This window comes from Panthera tigris, chromosome D4 (assembly GCF_018350195.1).
Source record: "Panthera tigris isolate Pti1 chromosome D4, P.tigris_Pti1_mat1.1, whole genome shotgun sequence".
NCBI lineage: Eukaryota > Metazoa > Chordata > Mammalia > Carnivora > Felidae > Panthera > Panthera tigris.
This window is the reverse complement of record NC_056672.1, coordinates 70,540,984-70,568,024: the sequence shown is the minus strand read 5'-3', so window position 1 is coordinate 70,568,024 and position 27,041 is coordinate 70,540,984. Positions and strand designations below refer to the sequence as shown.

Genomic DNA, 27,041 nt, shown 5'->3' with positions numbered 1-27,041 from the left:
AAACTTTTCCTTTCATCCCTTCTTGCATAGATTCATTGCTCTAGCAGTGAGTTTGGGTTAGAGTTTTTGGTTTTTTTAAATACCTCTCTCTTTCTGTTAAGACCCACCACATGGTATTATCATTCGGGGTAGTTGTTTTTTTTTTTTTTTATTTACTATTCTATGAATTCCTTTAAGGCAGGATTGTATCTATCTCCCTCTCTCTTTTTTTAATAACCTCTGCTACATGGCACAGGGACTTAGAGTAAGCATTAATAAACTTTGAAGAATGAATGAATAAATAAAGCGAACTGTATGTTCAGATACTAGAACACAACATATGGAAACTCTGCTTGGTTCCCAACTTCCTGGGAATTTTCCATTCCTTTTTTGGAGAAGTGAAGGTGAACAAGTCTACTGACCCTGAGAAGCACTGGCTTAGAATCAAAGCAAGCCATCTGGAAGGCTGAGTTCAACAATAGGAAGTGGCTAATAACACATTTATCTCTTTTATGTTATCTAGTTATTGGTATTATTTCCCAAATCCAGTCCTAAAACAGTGGTGTGTGTGTGTGTGTGTGTGTGTGTGTGTGTGTGTGTGTGTGTGTAAAGCTGTTTGAATATATTGATGATTGATAGTTTGGGAAAGTGTTTTAATTCATCTAGCAGTGTAAGACAGCATTCCGGGATGATGTGGATTTTTACCACTTTAGCAATCATTTAGCGAATATATAAAGCATATCATTGTTACTATATGTAGGATAATGTTAGCGGTCAGGAAAATTTCCATTGAAACTTGAGATTTATAAATTTTGTCAAAATATGGAAGCAGGTATATGAAAATATGTCATGAACTATGGAACAAGTTATAAGAAAAGACAAATCAAATGCACATTATCTGTGAAATACTGAAGGCACAACCATAAACATTAATGTTGAAGCAACATTCAACATCTGTTTCACGATCAATATTTAATATTTTAAACAAAAAAAGAGCTGTTTTACTATTGTATGTAGTATTATTCTTAACCTAGAAAATACAAAGAAGTAAATTGGAAACTACTAGAATTAATAGATTTCTAAACTGACAAAATAAAATACATTAAAATCGATAAATTTTTATGTAGAAACTTTTGGTTTAAAAAACCTTATCAAATCTCTTTTACAGTAATAAGGAAAATATATATATTTCCTGAGAATAATTTGAAATGAATTATGTGACCCCCATGAGGAACTGTAAACTTTTATGGAAACCAATTATGAATAAGAAGGTCAATTTATGACTTCAAGCAGAAGGAATATGAATTTCTAGTCATGCTAGTGCTTACATACACTGTTCATGGTATTCTGTTTCACAGATCAAGGTATCTGTAAGGCAATGGTTAGCCATGAAGAAATAACCTCCAACTACCGACCAACCACACCTATGTAGTGTACCCCAGACTTTAAAATACAGTGTTTTGATCTTGGATATTCTTGGATGTACCTTGAAATTTTGCGTTCCTGCCTTTTGCTTTTTAATTTTTATTACATTTTTAATTTTGAGAGAATTGTAGTGTCACATGCAGTTTTAAGCAATAATACAGGGGCGCCTGGGTAGCTCAGCCGGTTAAGCGTCCAACTTCCGCTCAGGTCATGATTTCATGGTTCGTGAGTTTGAGCCTTGTGTCAGGCTCTGAGCTGACGGCTCAGAGCCTGGAGTCTGCTTTGGATTCTGTATCTCCCTCTTTGCCCCTCCCCTGCTCATGCTCTGTGTCTGTCTCTGTCTCTCTCTCTCTCAAAAATAAATAAACATTAAAAAAAACTATTTAAAGAAATAATAAAGAATAGGGTGCCTGGGTGGCACAGTCTGTTAAGCACCTGACTTCAGCTCAGGCCATGATCTCATAGTTCATGTGTTTGAGCCTCACGTCTGCCTTTGCACTGACAGCTCAGAGCTTGCTTTGGATTCTCTGTCTCCCTTTCTGTGCCCCTCCCCTACTCATACTCTCTCTCTCAAAAACATAAATAAACATTTAAAAAAAGAAAAGAAAAAAAAAGAAATAATACAGAGCAATCCCCTATATCATTTTCCTAGTTTCTCTCAGTGGTAGCATCTTGCAAAACTATAGTTAATATCACAGTGCAGATACTGACATGGATGTAGTCAGGATACGCAACAGCCCCACCACCACAAGGATTCATAATATGCTCTTGTAGAGCCCCAACACTTCCCTTCTACTCCTAGTTGCCCTCACTTTGACCTCTTGCAAATGCTAATCTGTTCTCCATTTCTATAAGTTTGTCATTTCAAGAATGTTAAATAATCATTCGCTCAGCAGAGAAAGGGATGATGAGCATTGCCTTATGCCTGCCAAGTGAACATAGATATCTACATTCCTCATTTTGCTACTAGTGACCCTGATATGAATGTGTGTGAGGGGATTCTCATTACTGCTGGCTGCAGATGGGATTTCTGGCTCTAGGAAGGCCTCCTTATTGCTCCCCAGTCACTACAAAGAGGGGACCTCCTTGCTGCTTGGTGGTGATGAAAGTTCTGACTCTCCACGGGCTGGCTTTGACAGCACTGCAGGGGGCAGAGGAAAGACCCTTTGCTACTTTCTGGTGGGTGTGGAAGTGAGAGACAGTGCTCACCTCTATGGTCTCCACTGGTGTGAAAGACTACTTGACCTTCTCTGATACCACCTGCAGAGGCGTTGGGGTGCCTTGCTAGAGCTTTGTAAGAGTAGAAATCTAGACTTCCCACTTGGTCTCTGCCTGGTATGGCTGCATTGGGCCACAGTTTTTATTTTATTTTATTTTATTTTATTTATTTTATTTCATTTTATTTCATTTATATTTATATTTATATTTATATTTATATTTATATTTATATTTATATTTATATTTATATTTATATTTTTGTGTGTGTGGTGTTTGGCTGGAGTAGAGGAGTTGAGTGGCTCTTGTCTAAAAGTGTCCTAAGTTGCAAGGCGTCTGTTTCTTCATCCTTTGGCTGGAGAGAGCAGTATTTTGTTGTTTTGGGTTTTTTTTGTCCATTCCCATTGGTGTTTTGGATTGCCAGCTTCTGTAGCCCTAAGTCTGGGATATGTGAGGTAAAAGGAAGCCCAAGGGACTCACTGCCATGTTGGGCTTTGGTTCTCAAGGTCCCTAGCTGGTCTGCCTTTGTATCAGTGTCATTTTATGTTTATTTTATATGTAACATTCAGAGGTTTTAGTTGTACCACTAGGAAGACTGAGAAAAAGTGCACCTACTCCCTCTTCTCAGAAACAGATTCCTCTGCTTTTTGTGTGCATCAGATCTTCTCTAGGGACAGGTTTTTCCATGTTGGTTGTATCAGTCCGACTGTGGTTTTACTTTTTATGTGTTAACTTACTTAGGGACACCTTTTGTGGAAGCACAGCGGTATCAGTTTTCCCACATATTATACCCAGTGATGACTTTGTTTCTGTTGAAATCAAAAGTGAAATAGAAAAAAAAATAAAGATCAATAAATAAAGGCTAACAATTTTAGACAAAGCTATAGAGAAAATCTTGATTTTTTGCAGTTAAGCAAAAGAGAAAAAAAAAAAACCATTCATCAAAGCTCAAAGTTCTTAAACGATCCTTACATATAGGGAAAAATGGAAGTGACTGAATCATGCCATGTGTCTGAGAATGAAATGTTACGGTCCTTCAGAATAAGTCTCCAGAAGTCACCCAAAGTGATCTTGTCACGTACCTTAGCTTAAACATTGTCATTGTTCTTACTGTTCTAAGGATAAACTCCTAGCTTTCGAATGTGGCCTACCCAACCTTCATGGTTTTGGCACTCACTCTCTTTTCTGGCCTCTCTGTACTCCAGGCAGAGTGAACACGTGTATTTTCAGGCATGCTCTCTCTTGCCCCTGGGCCCGCACATGGCGATGCCTCTGTTTTGAATGCCATCGCCCTCCGCCTACACTTCTCACTGGTGTGCATGGTTCATCCGGTCTCGCTCTGAGATCGCTTTGACCAACAAAGCTTACCTGATCACCCCACCCCTGCTTCGAGTCTAGGTAGTGTCTCTCTTATGTGTTGTCATATAACATGGCACTTTACCCCTCTTAATCATCTGTGTCAAAGTGGAATGACTGTAAGGGTACAGACGGAGTTCTGTGTTATTCCCTGTCCCCTGTAGCCCATTACCTGTCATACCCTTTTCATCTCTACAGAGGGTCATGAAATTTTACAAACATGATCACCCATCGTGTCATGATGGCAAAACAAGGTCTTCAATTGGTTATATAACTTAGAGAAGGGCAGACAGTGTCAGAGCCAGTAATAATTAGCAGAATTCTCATCCAAGGATTCTGCACTTGGTCCTTCGCACCACACCCTGCTTTAATGGATGACATGGGAGAAAGGTGATGACACAGTGAAACTTGCAATTTTATTTACACACAGATTATTCACAAAATAATCCAAACATTTTAACATGGGAATATGGAAGGAAAAATATTGCTTCATGAGTGGACTACTTCAAGGTGCAGTGACTGGACCACACAGATATCAGAATGAATGCCAGGTGGAATAAGGGTTTTATGGAAACTCCAGAAGGAAATCATTTCAATCTATCCATTGACTCCTTTAACTGTCAAATATCTTTTAGATATTTTGGAAGATATCATTATTGTCCCAAACTTGCCTTAAAGTAGCTTATCATGAAATGGAGCTATAACTATAAAGAAGTCAGCATGTGTGTCATGAACAAAGTGTTATAGCTGATCCGGCTCTACGCAACTGAGATTGAATGAAAATTAAAATGCTGTGACATGTATGATACACAAAAGGCTATCACTGTTCTAAAAATATTTAGTTATGAAGGTAATGGGATTTTCACCGGGTTTGAATGATAGGACTTGGACAGTTAGAAATAGGAGATACCACTGTGGAGAACAGAAAGTACAGACCCGTGACGGGGACTGGTGATAGCTTGTATGGATGGATGAACGGGCTACATCTGTGAACATAGTGGGGTTCAGAGCAAGAAAGGTAGGGAGTAGGAACTAGACTGTACTCGGGCTTGAATTCCATGCTACAGAGATGGCCTTTGGTTAACTGACAACTGCAAGACATTGAAGATTTTTGAGCAGGAAAGTGGCATGTTCAGAACGATGTTACAGGAATATTAATTCGGCATCTGTGGACAGAAATCACTGAATGTAACCTAGAACAAGAGTTGTATGTATGGAGGTTACAGAATCAATCATATCATAAAATAATTAGGTATAATTAGTGTAACAACAGTGAGCATGGAAAACAACAGGTAAACACATTTCCAAACTACCAAAGATCTTAAAGCCTTATTGAAGGCGAGTGTGGCCTCAGACTTTACTCGTCACTTACCACTCCTTATAAGACCACAGGGAAACAAATTTGACACTAAACACAAAACTATACTCAGAGCTTTCTTCCTTTCTTACTGCCAAGGTTGTTCTTAGATTCAACTTGCACCACTGCTCTCTTTCCTTAGGAAAGGCTAACATTCAGCAGCTATGCATTAGTCCAGTTGTAAAAGTTGTTGAGATATTGAAATACTTATGTACTGATTGGTAAACGGCTACTGCCCTAAGTCTCTTGAATTTTCCTTCACTGATCTAACCCCTTTTCCAGGGTCACTGGCACCTATCCCATGGTCCAGCACCTGTAGAGGCAACATCTGGCATATGGGTGGGCCTGCAGAATTCTGCTTGATGCTACAGCTAATGTCTCTTGTCAGTGATCAGTGGTCGTGCCACTGAGTTGTAATATTTTGAATATCACCCCTTCCATGGATGGTGTTTTCTCCCAAAACGTTCTCACGTTCTTCAAGCAATAGACCTACACATATTTGAATCTCAGGGGTAGATCCACCCTAAGTTCAAGATGAAACCCTGTTGCACTGAAACTCATAGGATTTCACTTTTAGATAATTGATTAATTGGTTATTTTATTTTTTAATAAGAGAACAAATCTACACCTATATTTACTTTTCAGTAAGTTTAAATCCGTGAGGGGTACAGCATCACACGGATTCTGTGGCCATGGCCTTAGCAGGAAGACTGCTTTGTAATCTGGCATGAGCCATGCCACTGTTTTCCATGCACAGAAGTTACTTTTCCCCAGACTACTCTGGTTTTTATCGGTTTGCCACCAGGAGTCACTGTGTTGTTCTTTGTTTTGCACACATAAGCACATCTCTTGCCTAAATAGAATTCGGTTTCATCTCGAGCATAAACACCTTCAACTTTAAGAACTGTGCGCTCCCAGCAAAAATGGCCTTGGACCACAGCCTTCCAGACATGTTTGTCATTTTAGGAGTCCTGTTCCCAGCAGGCCTCCGCAGGCTCCAAAATGGCCTGATTAATTAGTAATTTTAAAAAAAGTTACTACCCAGTGTTCATGAGAGTACAATAAGATATATACTTTTAGCCCTAATAAAGTATTTGACTTTAATTCAAATATAAAGTAATATAAATATAGAAATATAAAGTAATTCGACAATAGTCTAATGAGTTTGAGAAGTTAATACTATTTTGCTTAAGAGAAAAGATTTTCACTGGATGAAAGAAATAAGAGAACAAGATGATTGCATGAAAGTTATTTATAATTATTAAAAAACTGGATTCAACTTAAATATCAAACATTAAACCAATGTGGTTTAGCTTACAGTAAATTTTATTTTCTTCTTTATATGATTCTGAGTCATTAGCTATTTTAGACAGAATAAACAAGGTTAAAGATAATTTTAAAATCCCCAGTGGCCTCTACTAAAAGTGTTTGCCCACCAAGTTTTCATTATAAAACTTAGGATGATCTCACATTTCTCGTCTAGACAGTAGACACCTTAAGACAATTAAGAAGACAGAATTTTCAACCCCAAAGACCTTGTATTCTGTACTCAGCCAGGTCGTATTTACGTGTGAGCGTGTGTGTGTATGCGTGTGTGTGTGTGTGTGTGTGTGTGTGTGTGTGTGTGTGTGACATATGTTATTTCTTAATACATAATAATAACTTTGCTGATGCATCCTCTTTTGGACACAGTCTTTTGAGGCTTTTCGTTTTTGTTTTTTGATAGACTTGTCCTGATCCATCAGTAATCTCCTCTCTAGTCTGAGCAGGTGCTTCTATTTGCAGCATGGCGTCCCGCCGCGAGTGTGCCATTTGCTCCTTTGGCACCACACAGTTACTCGAATTCAGTTGAGTCCAAATATGCTGCACTTCAGCCAAATGAGCTACCCAATGGCAGGGAGACTGACAGGCTCCTAATTCGTTTACGACAGATTCAGTTGTGCAGCATCCAAGGCAGTTAAAAGTCTCCTTATCTAATTCATTAATGAAAATCGGAAGGATCTCGGCTCTCTGGTAGAAGCGTCGTTCTTTGTATGCATGCCCACGTCCTTGTCTTGTAGTTATGAAAATATTGGCTCGGCATGGGGAAAGAGAACTGGTTCTCTTCTAGGGCGGTGGATCCCTGTGCTCGAAATTTGAACAGAATTCTTTGTAGGAACATTTTCCTTATTCAGACCAGATCCATAAAGTTGAGGAGGAACATGATGTTGTAATAATAAAGAACCTGTCTCTGGGAGCCCAGACATTTGCTTGGTGCCCTTCATAGATAGAGCAGAACCGGGGTGGCACTGTCATCTACCTGAATGGGCACCCTTGGGGTGGTGTAGCACACAGCCTGAATGCAGCTGATGTAGCTACCGTACCACTATATTCTTTAAAGGAATTCGTTAACCTTTAAAGATGAGTTGTGCAAGGAAAAGAGGCTCTTAACAATTATCACGGTTTTAAAAAATTAATCTTAGATTATGTGTGAGAAGGAAGTTTATAAAATATTTGTTACTGTATAACGGATGTTGTTTATTCTAGCTAAACTAGTCATCTAACAGTTTAATATTGTGGATAAGATAGAGTAGAGAGAATGGAGGCTCCCTTATATTTTACAAATTCCAAACTGGCTGATGTTTTAATTTGCATCAGTCAAAGGATTCCTCTGTCAGCCGAGCAGAAGACTGATGTTAGCACAACATGATAATTTCAAGAATCACACTGCCAGTAATAGTAGCTGATAGCTGCCAAGATGTTTCTGAAAAGAGAAAGTGGTTATTTTAACAACTAAAAGAGCAATTAAGAAACAATATTTGGTACATTTCCAGGAAGGAAACATTTCGTGACAAAAAAAAAAGAACATACCTGGCCCTTTACCATCACTTGTGAAACTTGTTAAAACCATGGTTTTATTTAGTATTTTCAACTTTTGCTTGGTTTTAGATGAGGAGTTTTCCCCCTTGGGTATCAAAGAAGTTGATTACACCTCTCCCACTAGAATTGTGCAATGCCTTTAAATAGTTCTCCTAAAGTCTGTTTTCCATTATCATTATGAATTTCACAATACATTTCCAAATGTACTTTTGGATATTTTTATCCAAAACACTGTTCTCCAATGTTATAAACTCTTGATTACTCAAAACAGTTTGGAGAGTAATATTGTTAAGATTGCTTCCTTTTTATGTAATATTATTTTAAAAATAAATTGTAGAATCTGTAAACCGAATCTGATTGCTCCTATGGAAGATTTCTTTAACTTACTTTCTAGTATTATTCTATTTCTAGAATCATCAAATGTTAGCATTGAAAAGGTCAGGGCCATCATCAGTTGTAACTTCTGTAGTTTGTAGGAAAAGAGAAGAAAGTCACTTGCCGGTGACCCTGTCCCTTGTCAGCAGAAGAGCCAAGGTTGCATGCAACTCGGTGGTCTTGACCCCAAGGTCAATGCCTTCACATCACCTGATTGTTATTCTCTTTGACTTTAGTCCTCCTTCCGCACTAACCCGCCCTGCACCTTCCAACACAGCTGTTTGCCCTTGCCCTTCTTTGATTGAGTGACTTGGTCAGGCGATGCAATGGCTAATGGCTAGGTCAGATAATTGGAAGACTCTGAACATACAAGGGCATGTTCATATTACTGAGAGAAAGAGACAACTGCATATTTTACATACAGTGTGACATGTGCCAGAGCAGAGGTAAGCATGATGTACTCTGGGGGCACAGAAACGAAGGCAATGGAATCTGTCTGAAGAAGAGGAGCTGTGAAGAACGAGTTAGTCATGAAGGGTGCTGGCGGTTCACTCAGACAAAGGAGAGCTTATGCAAAGGCAAAGCTAACTGGAAGATAAAAGAGGTAATATTTGCCAAGCACCAAGCACCCACCAGGCACAACAAATCTATAAAAGATGGATAATTATCTGTTGAGAAAGTTAAGAGTTGGAGACCTTATTCTAAAATTTACTGAATGCTAACTACATGCCAGGCATTTACTCACATTATTTCTGCTAATCCTAACAACAAAATTTATAAGGGACATACTACTAATGTTACGCACAAAGAAACCAAGTCTCAGAAAAATTAAGTAATTGCTCAAACTCCCAAGTCCAGTAAATTGAGATGGAGGAGGTATGCAAGACTAGGCTCTCCTTGATTCTGAAGCAGGTTCCAACCAGGATGTGAAATTGCACTGATCCCTTGTAGGAGACAGACAGGAATGTTACAGACAGATCAAAGATCTGTGAAGATCAGAGTGAAGAGAGAAGGCCTTATCCTGTTGGTGCAGTTTTTAGATAGAAAGTGATTTGATCACATTTCTATTTTAGAAAGCTCTTCAGGCACAGCATTCATGGTGGAATGAAGAGAAGAAATGGAGGCCAAGAGACCAGTAAAGAGCTGTGTAAAAACCCGGATGAGAGATAATGAGTTCAGATCTAAGAGAAGGCAATGCTGATGGAGGGAGGGGGGAAACGCAGAGGATTTTGGAAAGAGAAAAATCCAAAAAACACGGTTTCCATTTGGATATTGGAGAAGATGGAGAAGGAGGAACCAAAGTGATCTCCGAGGTCAGAGAACCAGTAACCTTGTGAAATACAGCATTTGAGACAATGACTTTCTTTTACATATAATTTTTATTTACTTTTAATTCTTTTTGCACGGGTAATACCTATTCAGTGTAGCAAAACTCGAAAATACTAGATCAACAAAAGTAAACCTGAAAGTCTCGTAATTCTACCATGAATATATACCATGTATACATAACCTTAAAAATCATATCCTTGAAGTTTCCTATATGTATTTATTAGCCCAAAAGGCTCATATAAAACATAGTGTTTGAAACCTGCATTTTTTACACTCAGCTACATAATTTGAATGATTTTCCATGTCAAGACTTGTATTTTTATGGCTACTATTCCATTGGATGGAATTGTCATAAGAATTTAACAAACCCCCCCACCCCCCCCCATCTCTTGACGTTTGTGTTATTGCCACTGCTGAGTGTGTAAATGGTTAACAACAATTATACATATGTTTTTACTCATCTTTACTTGGGACATATTCTCAGAAATCAAGTGATTTATCAAAAGGAGGGTTCCACTTGAGGGTTTTGGCGTCTGCCCCCAGGTTGTCCTACAGAGAAGGAGAGAATGTTCACATGCTTACTGGCAAATGAGTATCAACATCCTTTAAAAATTTTGCCAAATTAAAATGTAGCCATCACTATGTATTTCTTTATTATGAGTGAGGTTAAACTGTTTATCCTGTGATTTTTGGTTATTTTCATTTCTCCTGTAGGAAATTTCTAGTTCTTGTTCTTTGTCAACTTTTCAATTGGAGTATTCTTTTCTTTTCATGCATTGGATAAAGCTCTTTATGTATTAAGTTTCTATTTCTTCTTAAAGTAGTAATTTATAGGTTTTTGAAGTATTTAGTGTATCTTTGTACATCCAATGATTTTTGACCTGTAGGTCTGGCTTATTTTAGGTGTGTATCTTATCAACAGGGTTAAATTAGTCCATGAATATTATTTATGATGGCTGATGTGTTTGGGTTTTCTTCTGTCATGTTAGTTTATGCTATTCTGTTTTTCATTCTTTCTGTTATTCTTTTTTTATTTTCCTAGGGTTTTTCTATCTGTATTCTTTGGTGTTTTTTTTCCCTCTTCCACTGATTTGGAGGTTATACAGTCTTTTTCTGTTCATAGTTACTTGTTTTTTTCAGGTACAAATTTCTTTCGGCTTTATCATATCAATGTACCTAAAAAGAAATGAGAACCCCCCCCTTGTTCCTCTTTCCACTCATCTCCCAATTTCTCTCATATTTTACACCTTTCTTCTTTATATTATGCAGATTATTTTCTTCCTTAGATCATATGTCTTTCTTTTTTAAAAGAAGTTTATTTATTTATTTTGAGAGAAAGAGAGAGAGGAGGAGGAGGGGCAGAGAGAGAGGGAGAGAGAGAATCCCAAGCAGGCTCTGCACTGTCAGCTCAGAGCCCAGTGTGGGGCTTGATCCCATGAACCATGTTCTGAGACACTTTTCAAAGTGATTCAAAGTACAAAATGTACACTACGTGAATACACACATATTCCAGACTTTGTGCCTCTAAATACAGCCCATAAAGATATGGCTTCATGACTTAAAAAACTAAAGGTACTAAAATGAGATTCTGCTTCTTAGCTGGAAAACCACAGGATCTATAGATCAAGAGTCAAACACTTAACTGACTGAGCCACCTAGGCACCCCAGATCATCTATCTTTCTTTTTAAAAAGGGCCTTATTTGATATTTTTTTTCATTTTTGCAATTTTAGCAAGATATTTAGTGATTTACTGTATGTTTTACTAGTTTCTTAATCTCAAGCTGTTTGCTAAATACCATTTTTCCCATGCTTGAGTTTTTAATTTGATTTCTTTTCAGTCACTGAAATGTGTCTTTATTTCCAGAAGCTATGCATATCCTGGAATGTCTTTCTCTTCCTCATATTTACCAATAGCTTGCCTAGATATAGAATTCGGGGCTGATAATATTTTTTCCACATAGCTATATATCTTATTTCCATTATTTCTCCTGCCATTTGTTTTTGCACAGGAGAAATGGAATATCAGTTTGATTTTGCATTTATAAATGCTTGCTTTTCTTTCCTAGATGCTTGCTATACTTTTCTTTTATCCTGGGTGTCAATCACTTTTTGTTAATTTCACCTGAAACTTGAGGGTTTTTTTTTTTTTTTGCACTAAATCTTCAAGTAAGGAATATATTCTCGTGTTAATATCACAACTAGTACTTTTCCTAGGTGTACTTAGTTCTGTTGTTATGGAATTTTATGGTTCTTTTTACTGTCTCAAAGAATTTTCTTCTCCATCTCAGTGTTCGTCTTAATCATTTTCTCCTACAGCTGCTGACTTCTGTTTAAAGGAGACCAGGTTCAGGGTGCCTGAATTGTTCAGTCGGTTGAGCATCTCACTCTTGATTTGGGCTTAGGTCAGGATCCCAGGGTCATGGGATCAAGCCCCACGTCAGGCTCTGTGCTGAGTGTGGAGCCTGCTTAGGATTCTTTGCTTGTCCCTTTGGCCCTCTCTCCTGCTTGCACTGTCTTTCTCTCTCTCTCTCTTAAATAAAATTTTAAAATAATAATAATAAAAAAAATAAAAGAGACCATGTTGTCTTGCATCTTCTTGAAGACTGGTGCAAATATTTACTGAACTTTTCCTGGAAAGAAATACTCAGTAATATGAATAATTCAGTAATAATTCAACATTTAATACTGTGATGCTTTGATTGCAATGTTCTCTTTCTGCTGAGCTGTTTTTCATAAGTCACATATCATTATAACTATTTTTATAATGTTTCTCTCAGTCTTAAATACTGTCACAAATCTAGCCAGTCCTAGAATTTTCTGCTAAATATCATGGAAAAATGTTACCTTCTGTTTTTAAATATAATCAAGAATTTCAGAAGCATGGTTATTTTTTTCTAATAATTACATTATATTGTGAATCTTGTCTCTTTTATATTTTTAGCCTATTCTAGTGGTTAAAACAAGGACTATAGCATCCAAGAGACCTGGTTTTAAGACACAGCAAGTGTAGTGGTAAAGAATCTGGACTCTGGATACAAACTATCCAGGTTCAAATCTTAGCTTTGCCACTTACTGTGTAACTTTGGCAAGTTATTTAACCTCTTACTGCCTTGGTTTTCTCACCTATAAAAGGAAATTAATAATATTAGTTACTTCATAGGTCTTTAAGGAGATATAAAAAGATAATATTTATAAAATATGTAGAACAGTCCCTGGGACATAGTAAATACCATATAAATATTTACTTTAAAATTCTAGCTCTACCCTTCCTCTCAATTTTGTTGTAAACCATATATATATATTTTTTTTTTTTTTAATAAATAAGCCAGACCTTATCTTCTCAGAAACAGAGCTTAAACAAATGACAACAGGAAGGGTAAAGGAATGTGCTACCATTTAGAAATACGTGACTTGCTAATTAAGAAGAAGATAAATGTAACTTTGATTTTTTTGTCATAAAAATGTAGCAAACCAATGTTAACTACTAAAGAAAAAATTCTAGCTGTATTACCTCCTCAGTAACTTCACTCAAGTCAGCAAATCTCTCTAAGCCTCCATTGTCTCATCTTTAAGGTGGACAAAATACTAATAAAATTAATGCACATATTAATAGCACTATTAATACTATTGACTAATACTTTGTAGACTAAATGAGATGATTTATATAAAATAGTATCACAAGTATATATTACTTGTTTCTACTATTTTTAAAATTATTTTTTTAATGTGTGTTTATTTTTGAAAGACAGAGAGGGAGACAGAGCATGAGCGGGGGAGGGGCAGAGAGAAAGGGGGACACAGAATCCAAAGCAGGCTCCAGGCGCTGAGCTGTCAGTGCAGAGCCCGATGCGGGGCTCGAACCCACGAAGTGTGAGATCATGACCTGAGCCGAAGATGGACACTTAGCCAGCTGAGCCACCCAGGCGCCCCTGTTGCTACTATTGTTAAATAATTGCACACGTACTTGACAGTGCTACATCAAATTAGCTGAGCATTGCAAGTCCTTCTTTTGGAAATGTCCTTTTTTTTCTTTTAATGTTTATTTATTTTTGAGAGAGACAGAGCATGAGCAGGGGAGAGGCAGAGAGAGAGGGAGACACGGGAAAAAAAGCAGGCTCCAGGCTCCAAGCTGTCAGCACAGAGCCTGATGCAGGCTCAAACCCACGAACCCACGAACCCGCGAGATCGTGATCTGAGCCGAAGTCAGAAGCTTAACCACTGAGCCACCCAGCCGACACCTTTTGGCAATTTCCTTACTCAGTTTTGAGTTATTTTGTAGTAGATGTGTAACTCCAGAGAGTAAGTCACAGATTCAAAGTGACATTGTCAGTAAAGAGCACTGTGTCTGTAAAATTGAAGCAAGATCAATTAGATCCTGCTTTTGATCTGTGTGTGTGTGTGTGTGTGTGTGTGTGTGAGAGAGAGAGAGAGAGAGAGAGAGAGAGAGAGAGAGAGAGATTTTCTGAGCCAGGGACAGCAGGGTCTTAATAATTCTTTTTTCTTCAAAGGGCCTATTTCCCATCAGTTGGATTATTTCCCTCTTTTACTTTCTTCTATCCTTAGACAAGTGCTTTGAACAGAAACAATGGGCTCCTTGGTTTTTGCGTATTTGGCTCTTCTCCTCTGCTGGCAGACGATCCCAGAGTGTAGTAGGGGAGGTGGGGCTGCACAGGTGGGGGTAGGAGAATACAGAGTCAACAGTATTTATTAAGAATTTTTATATGTCCTGTATCACTGATTCCTTTTAGTCCCTTAACATGCGTTGTTGTTTTGGTTTTTCCCACAAATAAGCCCAGGCATCTCATGCTGGGTTGTGTTGTAATCGTAACTAATTGTGGGGCTGAATAGGCCACATCCTAACCTGTAAATACCAAACTACATTATTCTTTAAAAAAAGAATCTCTGCTTCTGTCCTTGCTTGAATTATACTATTATTTGTATGGAAAGCTATTATTGGGATTTTTTTCTGCCTACTTAGTCTCAAAAATGTTAACTATCACTTACCATCAATTAATATAAAATGGACTTCCACAGCTTGCCCATCAGGGACATACAAACCAGAAGGTTCTCCAGGAGGAATCAGCACTTGCCTTCCGTGTCCTGATGAAAATCACACCTCTCCACCTGGAAGTACGTCCCTGGAAGACTGTGTCTGCAAGGAGGGATATCGGGCATCCGGCCAGACCTGTGAAGGTAAGCCTCCCACATTTGGCAAATGGGAAATACAAAAGCTGATCTCTTAAGAAAAATGATGCTGATATTTCCATCCATTTTATTTTAAATGATCTCTAATAATCCTTTCTCTAATCTTATTTGGGGGAAGTTCTTTTTTTTTCTTTTAATTATAACCATAGGCACCAAGGTGGCTATATTTTTTAAAAATATTTTTTAATGTTTGCTTTATTTTTTATTTTTGAGAGAGAGAGAGAGAGACAGGATGAGCGGAGGAGAGGCAGACACACACACACACACGCACGCACGCACGCACGCACACACACACACGCGCGCGCAGAATCCGAAGCAGGCTCCAGGCTCTGAGCTGTCAGCACAGAGCCTGACATGGGGCCCGAACTCATGAACCATGAGATTATAACCCGAGCTGAAGTCAGACACTCTACTGACAGAGCCACCCAGGTACCCCCCTTTGCTTTTATTAAGTAGCATTTCTTATCAGTACATACACCCATATCTTGCTCCAGAGAAAGTAGATCTGAGACCCCAATAACTATGAAACCAGAAAGATTTAGTACTTGAAAAAGATCTAAATATGAATCTAAAAGCCACAAATTTAACAAAAAATATAACAAATGAGCTAGTTTGGGCTCTGGTGATATTTATATCCATTTAAGAGAATATGTTTATGAGTAAAGTGTCTTGATATTATTCATATCAAAAATTAAAACTGTGTGATTAGCCTGTAACATGTACAAGAGGCTGTGGCTCTTGGGATTTGTAGCAAACATACTTTGTTGAATTTATTCTTTGTTTTACGCCACCTTAATTAAGGAGGAAAATAGGGGCGCCTGGGAGGCTCAGTTGGTTAAGCGTCCAACTTCAGCTCAGGTCATGATCTCATAGTTCGTGAGTTCAAGCCCCACTTTGGGTTCTGTGTTGACAGCTCAGAGTCTGGAGCCTTCTTTGGATTCTGTGTCTCCCTCTCTCTCTCTCTCTCTCTCTACCCTCCGCCTCTAATGCTCTGTCCCTGTCTCTCTCTCAAAAATAAATAAATATTTAAAAAAGAAGGAAAATAGGTTATGACCTATGAAGATCAAGAACTAGAAAATTTCATATCCACATAGATGTCAAAATAAAACATTTTTAGGGCTTAAAATATATTTAGTCTGTTTAAAAAATTGGAAGTAAATACATACCTAATAGGAGTGAGATGTATGGGTTCTTCTTTCAAATATGCACTTAGAAATTGAGATGCAGTAAATTGGAATGATGTGGGTAATTTAGCTGTGTGTGTAAAATGTTCTCTTAAACAAACACAGGAAAGGAGGCTGTTTCATAGGCAAAAGGCTAATTTTGCTTTTTTATTTTCTTTCTGTAAATGTTAGTTGTCCACTGCCCTGCCCTGAGGCCTCCCGAAAACGGTTACTTTGTCCAGAACACTTGCAACAACCACTTCAATGCAGCCTGTGGGGTCCGATGTAACCCTGGATTTGACCTCGTGGGAAGCAGCATCCTTCTGTGTCTACCCAATGGTTTGTGGTCCGGTTCAGAGAGCTCCTGCAGAGGTATGCAAACTGCCAGTTCACATTGTTTATTGATTGCCTTGCTTGATTTCCTTGACTTAACCTTTAATGGACCAGTGAAGTTCTTTGTTTCTTTTGATTTCATAGACCACAGACCACAGAAAGAGAAAAAAATTATAGGGACATTGGAAGTCAGAACTACTAAGTTCAATTGACCACATCATCGTAAACTATGCCCTCTATGTTTCTTTTATGAACGGACAGAGAGCAAAGAAAGGGCCTCCCTGGGAAGGAAATGGACAGGTTACCCCAAACCTCAGATTTCAAGCGGCCAAAATAGGGTGCCAAGGAGAGGGTTAGAATGAGGGCTTTGAGGACTCATGCGATTGGAGGACTCAGGGAGCCACATGAGGGTCCGGCAGTGGGAGCAGTGAGCCAACTTGTATGTCTCCAGCCTTTGCTTGGAATAGACAGTGTGCTGTAGAGAGTGGGGATTTGCCAAAGTGAGATCACAGAGTCTAGTCAGGCCAATAGAAATGGGGACTGTACCTCGAGTAGAAGCAGAGGCTCCCACATCACACAGAGAAAAGACAAATATCATGGTAGCTTAGTTCACCTCCACTCTTGCCATCTGTAGGATCTCCTTTCCTTCTTCTTACAACTATTATACACAACTCCCTAAGGTTTCACAAGTCGGGTTGGAAAAGACGGCTATCTAAGAAAAGAGGGGAACAAGCCAAAGGCCTTGAGAATCCCTCCTTTTCAAGCTTCTGAATACAGTATTCACCCGCTACCTAGAGTTGCCAGATGATATACAGGGGACACCCAGCGAGACGAGAATTTTAGATACACAACAACTTTTAGTGTAAGTGAGTCCCATGCAAGATGTGGGATTGACTTATACTAAAAATGAGGTGTTGATTTTCCAAAACTCAAATTTAACCGGATCTCCTCATTTGTTTGTTTGCTTTGCTAAATCTGGCAACCTCACCCCCCACCACATCCCCCAGGCATCCTTTGGCAATACACTTTGCTGAGGATTTGACTGCTCCAGGGACCCCACATCACACAGCCCACTGGAGTACGGTAAGGAGTTTTCTCTTGGCTCTTGCACTCATAAGGGAAGCCCACCTACTCAGGCTCTGAGGTCGTTTGTGAGCCACAGGAGACAACCACTGTGGTTATCATCTGCCAGTCTTTACCATCTGCAAGTATGAGTCTGCTTAACTCAGGTCCCAACCCGTCCTCTTCTGTGTACCTACAAAAAAAGAAGAGGCACGCCTGTGCTGAGGTGGCTCAGTTAAGCCTCCAACTTCGGCTCAGGTCATGATCTCGCGGTTCATGAGTTCGAGCCCCACGTCAGGCTCCGTGCTGACAGCTTGGAGCCTAGAGCCTGCTTCGGATTCTGTGTCTCCTTCTCTGTCTCTGCCCCTGCCCTGCTTGTGCTCTCTCCCTGTCTCTCAAAAAAAAAAAAAATAAATAATAATAATAATAATAAACATTAAAAAAATAAGAAGAAATCAGCAAAATTGAACAAGAGAGTCCTGAAAGAAAAGGGAAACAAATGGAATCACTGAGATTCTAAGGCAATTACAGTGCTTAAATAAGGCCAGGATTCCAAGAAATAGGAGATCTCTGAAAACAAAAGGATTTCTTAAGAGGAAATAAAAGTCTGCAGACACAATGAATAGATGTAGTTAAAAGCCAAATTAATAAGTTAACAAAATCAACTCAAGAAACACTTCTGAAAGGGGCACCTGGGTGGCTCAGTTGGTTAAGCCTCCGACTTCAGCTCGGGTCATGATCTCACAGTTTACGTGTTTGAGCCCCATGTCGGGCTCTGTGCTGACAGCTCAGAGCCTGGAGCCTGCTTCAGATCGTGTGTCTCCCTCTCTTTCTGCTGCTCCCCTGCTTGTTCGTTCTCTCTCTCTCTCTCTCTCTCTCTCTCTCTCAAAAATAAATAAAACATTAAAACTTTTAAAAAAAAGAAACTCTTCTGAAAGTAAAGCAGAGTTTCAAAGATTAAAAAAATATAAAATGATAACGTGACATGAGAATAGTCCCGGGAAATAGACTCTTTTCATATTTGGAACCTAGAGAGAGAGTGGAATGAAAGAGAACATAGCCCCAAGCGGAAATCTTGAACATATATGCAACGAACATCTTTGATATTCAGTTTAAAATCACTTAATGAGTGCTAGAAAAAATTATTGAAAACAGATCCATGTCTGGAAAGAATCGTAGTGAAATTTGTGAATGTGTTGGAAAAATAGAAAATTGTGCCTGTTTCACAGTTAGAAATAAATAATATTACCTACAAAGGAAAGAGAATCAGACTTGAGCCTCTTATTAGCCATTCTAAATATGAGAAGATAAGGGTATGTTGCCAGGAGTCTGAGAGAAAAGAATCAGACCCTAGATTTCTGAGCTCAGATCAGCTACTGTTTTATGTGGGAAGGCCAAGGAAAGACATTTTCAGTCATGCAGTCTCAAATGGTAAAAAAGCCACATCCCATGCCTGAAAAAGTTAATCGCAGAAAGCCTCTTAGATATATTCCTATAAAGTCAACAGTTATCAGCTCTGTGTAAAATCACTACCCCTTCTTCCAAATACGTCATGGCAGAGGGTGGAAAACATTACATTTTAACTTTTCCACTTACTGGTCTTCCAAAGAAGAGTGAGAAAAGCAGGTAGACGACGCCTTTAGGGTAAGGTCCAACCCCTGCCTCTTTACCCTCCACAGTCTACACCCTGAGCCTCAAATCCTACACTAAAGCCATAAGAAATGGCCATGTCCTCTCGGGAAGCCATCCTTTGACAAGTTGTTACCACAGCTTTGAGTGCCTGATGGCCCTGAATTTGCTCTTTGCCTCTCTATATAAACCCTCTGCTGTCATCAGACTTCTCAGCCTGGATGGGATAACCTCAACTTCTGTACGTGTGTCCACGCACCCGTTCTCCCCTCATTCTAGAGCCTGTGCTCTGTGTGTCAGGCTCAGTCAAGGAGGCACAGTGACCACGAGTGTCATGGGATGAGGGATTTATTTTAGGAATTGGACCTTATGCAATTTTGGAAGGAGCTGAAGGCAAACTGAAGATCTAGAAGAGAAGTTGGAGGGGCGCCTGGGTGGCGCAGTCGGTTAAGCGTCCGACTTCAGCCAGGTCACGATCTCGCGGTCCGTGAGTTCGAGCCCCGCGTCAGGCTCTGGGCTGATGGCTCGGAGCCTGGAGCCTGTTTCCGATTCTGTGTCTCCCTCTCTCTCTGCCCCTCCCCCGTTCATGCTCTGTCTCTCTCTGTCTCAAAAATAAATTAAAAAAAAAAAAAAACGTTGAAAAAAAAAGAGAAGTTGGAGCATCAGAGGTGTTTCTACCAACTCAGTCTGTGAAACCAAGCCTGCCCTGCTGCTGGGGTGGGACTGAAAAGGAGAAATACGTTGAGAGGTCTTAGAGAAGGTCTCCATGGTTCCACAGCCAAGAGCCTGGCAGCAAGCTTGGGGCTTCCTCAGGCCAACACAGTCAACAATTGGGACATGGAATAGAGGCAAGCAAAGACAAGCTGGGATCCGTGGGACATGTCTACATTTGTCCATCACCGTGTCTGGCTACAGTGGCCCAGGCTGCTTTCCAAAATCCAGGGCACGTTCTTCTTCTGACCAACCCTAGCCTGGCCTATAGTAAGGGGAGTCTGACAGCTTGTTTCCCCAGCTTAACCAACTCGATACAATACAAACCAACACACTTAACTTTTATTAATCAGCTTGTCTATCGCCTCTGCTAGACTGAGTTCTTTATGAGCACAGAATGTATCTTTTCTTCTCAACCCTTAGTTATACCTCTGGTGAATGATCAAGAACTTGATCAATAGATGTATTGGTAAGTCCATTGATAAATAGATATACTGATGGTCGGACTGCGTCACTTCCCATTATGCATTCACATTGTTAAAGAGCATTCTTGTTCTTATTTATGTGATTTCAGTTGATATTCCAATATAAACAAAACAATGTTAATCAAAGATTAAAAGATCCCTTTAGTTTCATTCCCAAAGCTACCACATAACTTACCAGTGTACAGAGCTGTCCCGAATGAAGATATTTTCTCCCTTCCTCCGGTGCATCATTTGTGACTTTAGTTACTTGACATATTGTTCTTTGAAAATATATACCATATTTCATTAATTATAAAACACTTTCCCCCATATTTTAACATCTCTAAAAACTCAGATGTACCTTAAAGTCAGTGGCATGAAATCCTTTCATAGATATTACTGTTTCTTTATTAGTGGCACATAAAATAACGGTGTGCCTCACAAATGGGGCCTCTGGCATTCAATGAAATATGACAGCTGCATTGGGATTCACTTCTGTTTCAGGACGGATAACTGGAGAAAGTTGTATTTTACATTTCCAGGTGAAATCTAACGGTACGAACAGATCATTTTAGTTATGTCATCTCTTTCTTGCAAATCCTCCTGAAATCGAGACAGAAATGAAAGAGCAGTTTAAAATGTAAAGCCTTTTACAAATTTCATTTTGCATCATTAATGTTTTATAGTGTTAAGTAATACTTAATAGGCTTGAGCCTTCTTCCTCCTCTGTGCTCATCATAAAGCATTTATACTTTTTGTTCAATTTTCTCTGAATTATACATTTATTTCTAAACTAGGAAGGGTTTTTTTTGTGGTTTCCTAATGATAACTAAGCCACAACATCATAGTAAATTAAACTTTGCGATAGCAGGTTTCCTCAGAAAATGGCTCACACAACAGTAAGAAGCCTACACTTAATATCAGATTTATTTTATTTTCAGTATAGATGCTATCACAATTTGGGTTTGACAGGAATTATTTATATGGGTGGAAATCTAATTAGTCTTTAAAATGAGAACCAGAGCAGGTCTCACAGTGTCTACTTCTTAGTAGACTGTATTCTTGAAACGATTGCTATTTTCTAAAAACACCAAATGAGCATTTAAAGTTGCTTTGACATGAATGTGAATCAAGAAACATTTATTGCACAATTTGTCAGCTTGTTGAAATAAAAAAAAATTTTATTGAACCTAATAAATAAACATGTTCCTATTAAGAATGATATTAAATGGTCATTCCTGGTTGAAAAGGAGTATAAAATGTTTAAGGGCTAACTAGGAATCCTTGCATATGCTTTGTTTTCTCAGGGGAGCAATCAAAGTTTATTGAAAGCAACATTTGAGAAGCAATATAATTTGTATGTGTATGAAACACCAACTCTAATTTACTATCAGTGCTCTTGAGAGATGTTGCGAATCCATTTCATTTTGAGTGGGAAAGCTGGAGTGATTTCATCAGTGTTTTAAATCTAAAAGCAGTTGTTTAAAATATGGCTTTCCAGATTTTATACATTTTGATCACAGGGATTTATCTTACCTTTTAATTCCACGTGGCACTTGGCATTGTGTTGCGTATGGTGGTCACACTGAGTAAAAACCAAACTGTGGAAGGCAAAATATTTCTATGCCCTTGATGCACTCAGCAATGATTCTACTTACGTGATGGGCACATTCAATAAAAATCAAGATGTGGAAGGCAAAATGTGTCTACTCATTTGTTACTAGTAGTTGATTTCGATCCAAGCCATCTCAGGGATTGAAAGGCAAAGGCTTATGGTTTAGCTTCTCATTTGATTTTTGTCTTTTCTCTAAGAATGATCAATCCTAAATATATATTTAATGCACCCAATTTTATGCTCTGCCGACTAATATCATTTGAATGGGTTCCTTCAGAATAGATCCTGCCAAGCGGAGACTTCAGTTGAATATGCACTGAATGTTTTGCCCCAACTTCATTTCCTATTATTATAAAGTTAAGCTTTCATCATAAGTATATGCTTGATATGAAAAACTGGCAAATACAGAAATGTGGAAGAAAGAAAAATGCATCCTACCCAGAGTCCTCCAAAGCATTCTGAGTCCCAAATGATTCTGTTCAAAAATATTTAGAGATTGCTATGTTGTCTTCGGGCCTTTAGTGTTGCAGAAGTGCTATTGTTGATAGTAGAACTTTGTTCTTCTGTAGGGGTTATTTTTTTGTGCTATTCCTGATGCTTGTAGGATTTTATCTGTGAGCACATGAGTTTATGTGACCATCCTTTGACATATCTAACAGAAACGCACCCTCTTTTCCTCTCTGTATTTCTGTTTATGACAGGGATGTACATGCTGTCTGACAGGACAAATTTCCACGGGGCTGGGCAGCCTCCCCGCTCCCTCTTTCTTCCCCTTTCCCTTCTTCCTACCTTACCTTCTCCTCCCTTTTTTTCAGCTTCCTCTCCCTCTTCTACACTGTCCTTCATATCCCCTTTCCCTTTTCTCTCCTCCCCTCCTTCTCTTATACCTACCTTCTCCTCCCCTTCTCTTCCCTGTCTTTTCTCTTCTTATTCTCCCATTTCCTTTCTCCTTTTCCCTTGCCCTCCTTCCCCTGATTGGAAATCTGAAGGGAGTGGGTTTAAGCTAGAACTGGAGAAAAAGAAGTAGAGAGAGTATAAATTCTTTAGAGATGATTTTATCTACAGAACACACAACATATTGGAGAGCCCAGTAGGGTACAGAAACTGATGGAGTTGAAGCCCTTCAGCGAGTGATCCAAGAAGACAGGAGGTTGTTGTCAGAGGGTGGGATGTTAGCTTGGTGATGGCAAGGTCTAGAGGATAAGGCAATGAAATAGGTGAAGGATTTGGTTATTGCAGGAAAGGAGGTGAAGAATATGACCCCACAATACTGGAATGATCATCTACACAGACAATGAAATCATCAATGTGTGTGTGTGTGTGTGTGTGTGTGTGTGTGTGTGTGTGTGTGTCTGAGAGAGAGAGACAGAGACAGATAGAGAGAGATATAGAATAAAATCTTCAAAGAATGAGAAGTGGCCTGGAGGTCAGCAGACAGTTGGGGGGAGAAAGATGTTGAATATTTAATATGATACTTTGACACTTCGTGGGAGCTAAAAGGTTTTACAGAGAAGGGAGGAGGAAGAGAGAATAATCTGGGAAGGCACAAGGAACAAAGAGGACATCTTTTTCTCCAGGCCTTGTCTATAAGAGACGATTGGATTCTGATTAAGATAAGAAAGTGAGAGAAAAGTTCACAAGTGAAGTTTAGGTTATGAGGGGATTTATTGAAGACTGATTGTGTATTCCAGAGGGCAGGTGCCAGAGTTTGTGAGTTAGATTTGGATTAGACGTATATGAGGGTGACCCTGATAGATGAGGGATAACTTTGGAGCCTTGGGCTTCCTATGAGATTGTCAGAAACAGAAATATAGGGCATCATGGGATTAATTGAGAGAGACCCTAAAACACATTATGGGATTTTGGTGGGCTGGGCAGGGAGGAAAATCTTGCCAGAAGAGCTCAGAGCACAGATTCCATTTGGGGACCTGTAGAGGCAGAATCAGCATGAGTACTCTCTCGTAGCTTCTCTGATGTAGTGTTGAAGCCATCAAGTTAGAATTTGCAGTACTAGGAAAAGGCATATGTCTCTGGACACCCCGTGGGACTTCTGCTGGTGGTGTTGAGGCTGACTGAGGCACAGGGGCATTTCCAGCATTGAGGGGTTAGTAAATACCCCTTGGCTACTCTCTCAGGGTGGTTTTGAAGTTGGTAGAAAAAAGGATCATGTCACCAGTTGTACCTGCTCACTTCTGAGCCCAGGGAAATGTGATCCTAAGTCACATGCTCTACCTCTGAGCAGGGCTGGAGCATACACAAATCCCATGAGCTGAAAGAGGGGAGAAACCTTTCCCTAGGAGAGTAGCAAAGGAGGAGTGAATGGATGCTGGGCACAGGACATTAGGAATTGTGTACAGCTGCTGCTATTTCCAAGACCCAAATAACAATGTCTTAAAGCAATTAAGAGTTTACTTTTCTCTCATCTAAAAGAAGACGAGAAGCTGGTATGATAGCTCCATTATCATCAGAGACCCAGGCTTCTTTAATTTTTTTTGCTGTACCCTCTTAGTACTTGATAGTTATTCTATAGTAGTATCTCATACTTAGACGATAATATGCTGGGGTACCATCCCTCATGTCCGTATTTCAGGACAACAAAGGAGGAAGAGGGGAAGGCAAAAAGTACTCTCTCAATTGAAAGGGTCACCATTAAAAAGCTTTTCCACACATCCCGCACAACTGCAGCTTATATTTCATTGGCTGTCAATCATTGTGATGGAGGTGGGCAGTTGTTACCTTCTAACTGTGCATATTTGGTGCTGAATAGAACTGGGAAGAATGTTATCGGGTGCACAACTGGCACTCTTTGCCAAAGCAGCAAAACACACAAACAAAACAACGTTAGCGCGTAAGTCAAGATTAGCATCATGAAGTAGAGTTTGCAGCAAGTGTCTTGGAAGAAAGGAGTGAAAAAGCCAAAAGGAGCAGAGTTACAGTCAAGGAGTAGGATACTGAAATTGAAGATTACAGAGGCTGGGGTCATTAAAAGCCCAGGATGTACCCATGAGATCTGAGAATTGAGTTAATCGTGAACCTGAATCCCTGTCCTGGAAAAGACGTCCTCTTTTTGTTGGAATGTAGCCTGGAAAAGCTCAGCCAAGGCCCAGCTGAAGGTTGAAGATCCCTCCCTTTGTCAGCCACCTCCAATCTACAGGTATCATCGTCCATCTAGGACCAGACTCCTTAGGTTAAGTTTCCCACTTATGGGCAGGAGGTTGAGTGCCGGGATCTTAGTAGGGCAATGCATTTGATGAAACACATGCCTTCAGTTGTCCCATACTAACTCAAAACATAATGATGTGCTATTTACTATTTGCCATTTTAAGAAAAGTTATTTTCTTGCTTGCAATGTGTAGGAATTGTTAAACTTCCTATTTTTGTCTTTATTTAGTAAAATGTGACCCAGTGTTTTTCATTTTATATAGTACGAACATGCCCCCATCTTCGCCAACCCAAACATGGCCGCATCAGCTGTTCTACCAAGGAAATGTCCTACAAGACAGTGTGTTTGGTTACCTGTGATGAAGGGTACAGACTAGAAGGAAGTGCTAAGCTTACTTGTCAAGCTAACACCCAGTGGGATGGTCTAGAACCTCGGTGTGTGGGTAAGTCATGGAAGGCATGGTGCGTTTGGTGATTTATTTCTCTTGCTCTCTGATTTCTCCTTTCTTCTGTGAAGGCCTAGAACTTCTGTGAAGTTGATTCATTATGAATATAAATTCACATCCATGTATACAGATGCGTGGAGACACAGGTATACAGATAAATAAACGAATGTGCAGTTTTATTCCTCTCCACTGATAAAAAGACACCAGAATCCCATTATCTGAGTCACTGAAGTTTACAGCTTGAAATGGTGATGATGTTTTTTTTAACTGGGGCCAATTTGGATGGATTTTTTAAAGACCAAATTCTGTGTGATTCCCTTGCTTTGTTAAACAGAAGTTACTTTTACCTTGTTGATAAAAGGACAAAATTATGAACCAGTGAGCCTTAGGATAGACCATAATATTCTATTTCATCAGAAGATTTTTTTGCCTTGTCCATCTCGAAGAGTTGTGACATCTCACTACTGAAATCAGGTCCAGAATGAATAAATTCAGGAATCTTTCCAGTTTGCTGCTCGTTATACACTGTAAATACGAATGATAACGATAATGATGATGATGATGAGAATCCTTATAAAATGTCAGATGTAGTATACAGAGCTTGGCAGGTAGATAATTAAATAAGCAACTTCCAAAAAAGGAAAAAGAAGAACTATATGTAAGGAATAAATTGAAATATGCCAGGACCCAAGATGGGAAAACTAGGTACTATGAATCTGTCAGTTCCTTCCAAATTGATTTACAGGTTTGTTCTAGTATAATCTAGTACTGGATCCGTGGTTGATGAAGGTATCACCAGGAAGGTTATTGAGCTTACAGGGTATGGGGGGTTCATTTAACAGTCCAAAAGTTGACCCTCACTGTTTAAGCTAAGAAAAACTGATATTATCAAACTGAGAAGAGATTAATCTCTCCTGGATGGGCAAATGAAATTCACTATTAAGCAAAAATTCAATTCATTAGCAATGAGATGCCTACTATTATGGATATTGTAAGACTTAGGCCTGGAATACGTTGTATTTCCCTGTAGACAGAAGCTGCAAGGACACCCAAGTCAAGAATACACTTAGTTTGTATGAAACCCAGACAAAGGGAGATAGCCCTTCAGATATTCCACAGAATTAAATGAGGTAAAAATGATGGATCTTCCATCATAGAAAGGTGCCTTTATGATGGCACAATAAATGTCAATGAACTTCTTTAGCTGGGATGTTGTCTCCTTACACTAGAGTTTCTATGTAAGTACTAATGTTTACTCCCAAGAATCACCTCTTACCCTGCTTCCATGGCTGATCAACTCCTCTTCTGAGGGACCCAATCTTTTTTTAGAAATAGTAATACTGGGGTGCCTGGGT

The 27,041-nt window shown here is 39.2% G+C and overlaps 1 protein-coding gene across 1 annotated transcript in view; it reads left to right on the top strand.

The window, feature by feature from the left end:
* The window catches only part of SVEP1 (sushi, von Willebrand factor type A, EGF and pentraxin domain containing 1), a 201,310-nt gene that overhangs the window by 44,281 nt on the left and 129,988 nt on the right, over nt 1-27,041 (top strand). The window contains exons 4-6 of the mRNA XM_042963841.1: nt 14,931-15,089; nt 16,457-16,636; nt 25,504-25,683. Coding sequence (XP_042819775.1) covers nt 14,931-15,089; nt 16,457-16,636; nt 25,504-25,683 — 519 coding nt within the window. The remainder of the gene's footprint in view (nt 1-14,930; nt 15,090-16,456; nt 16,637-25,503; nt 25,684-27,041) is intronic.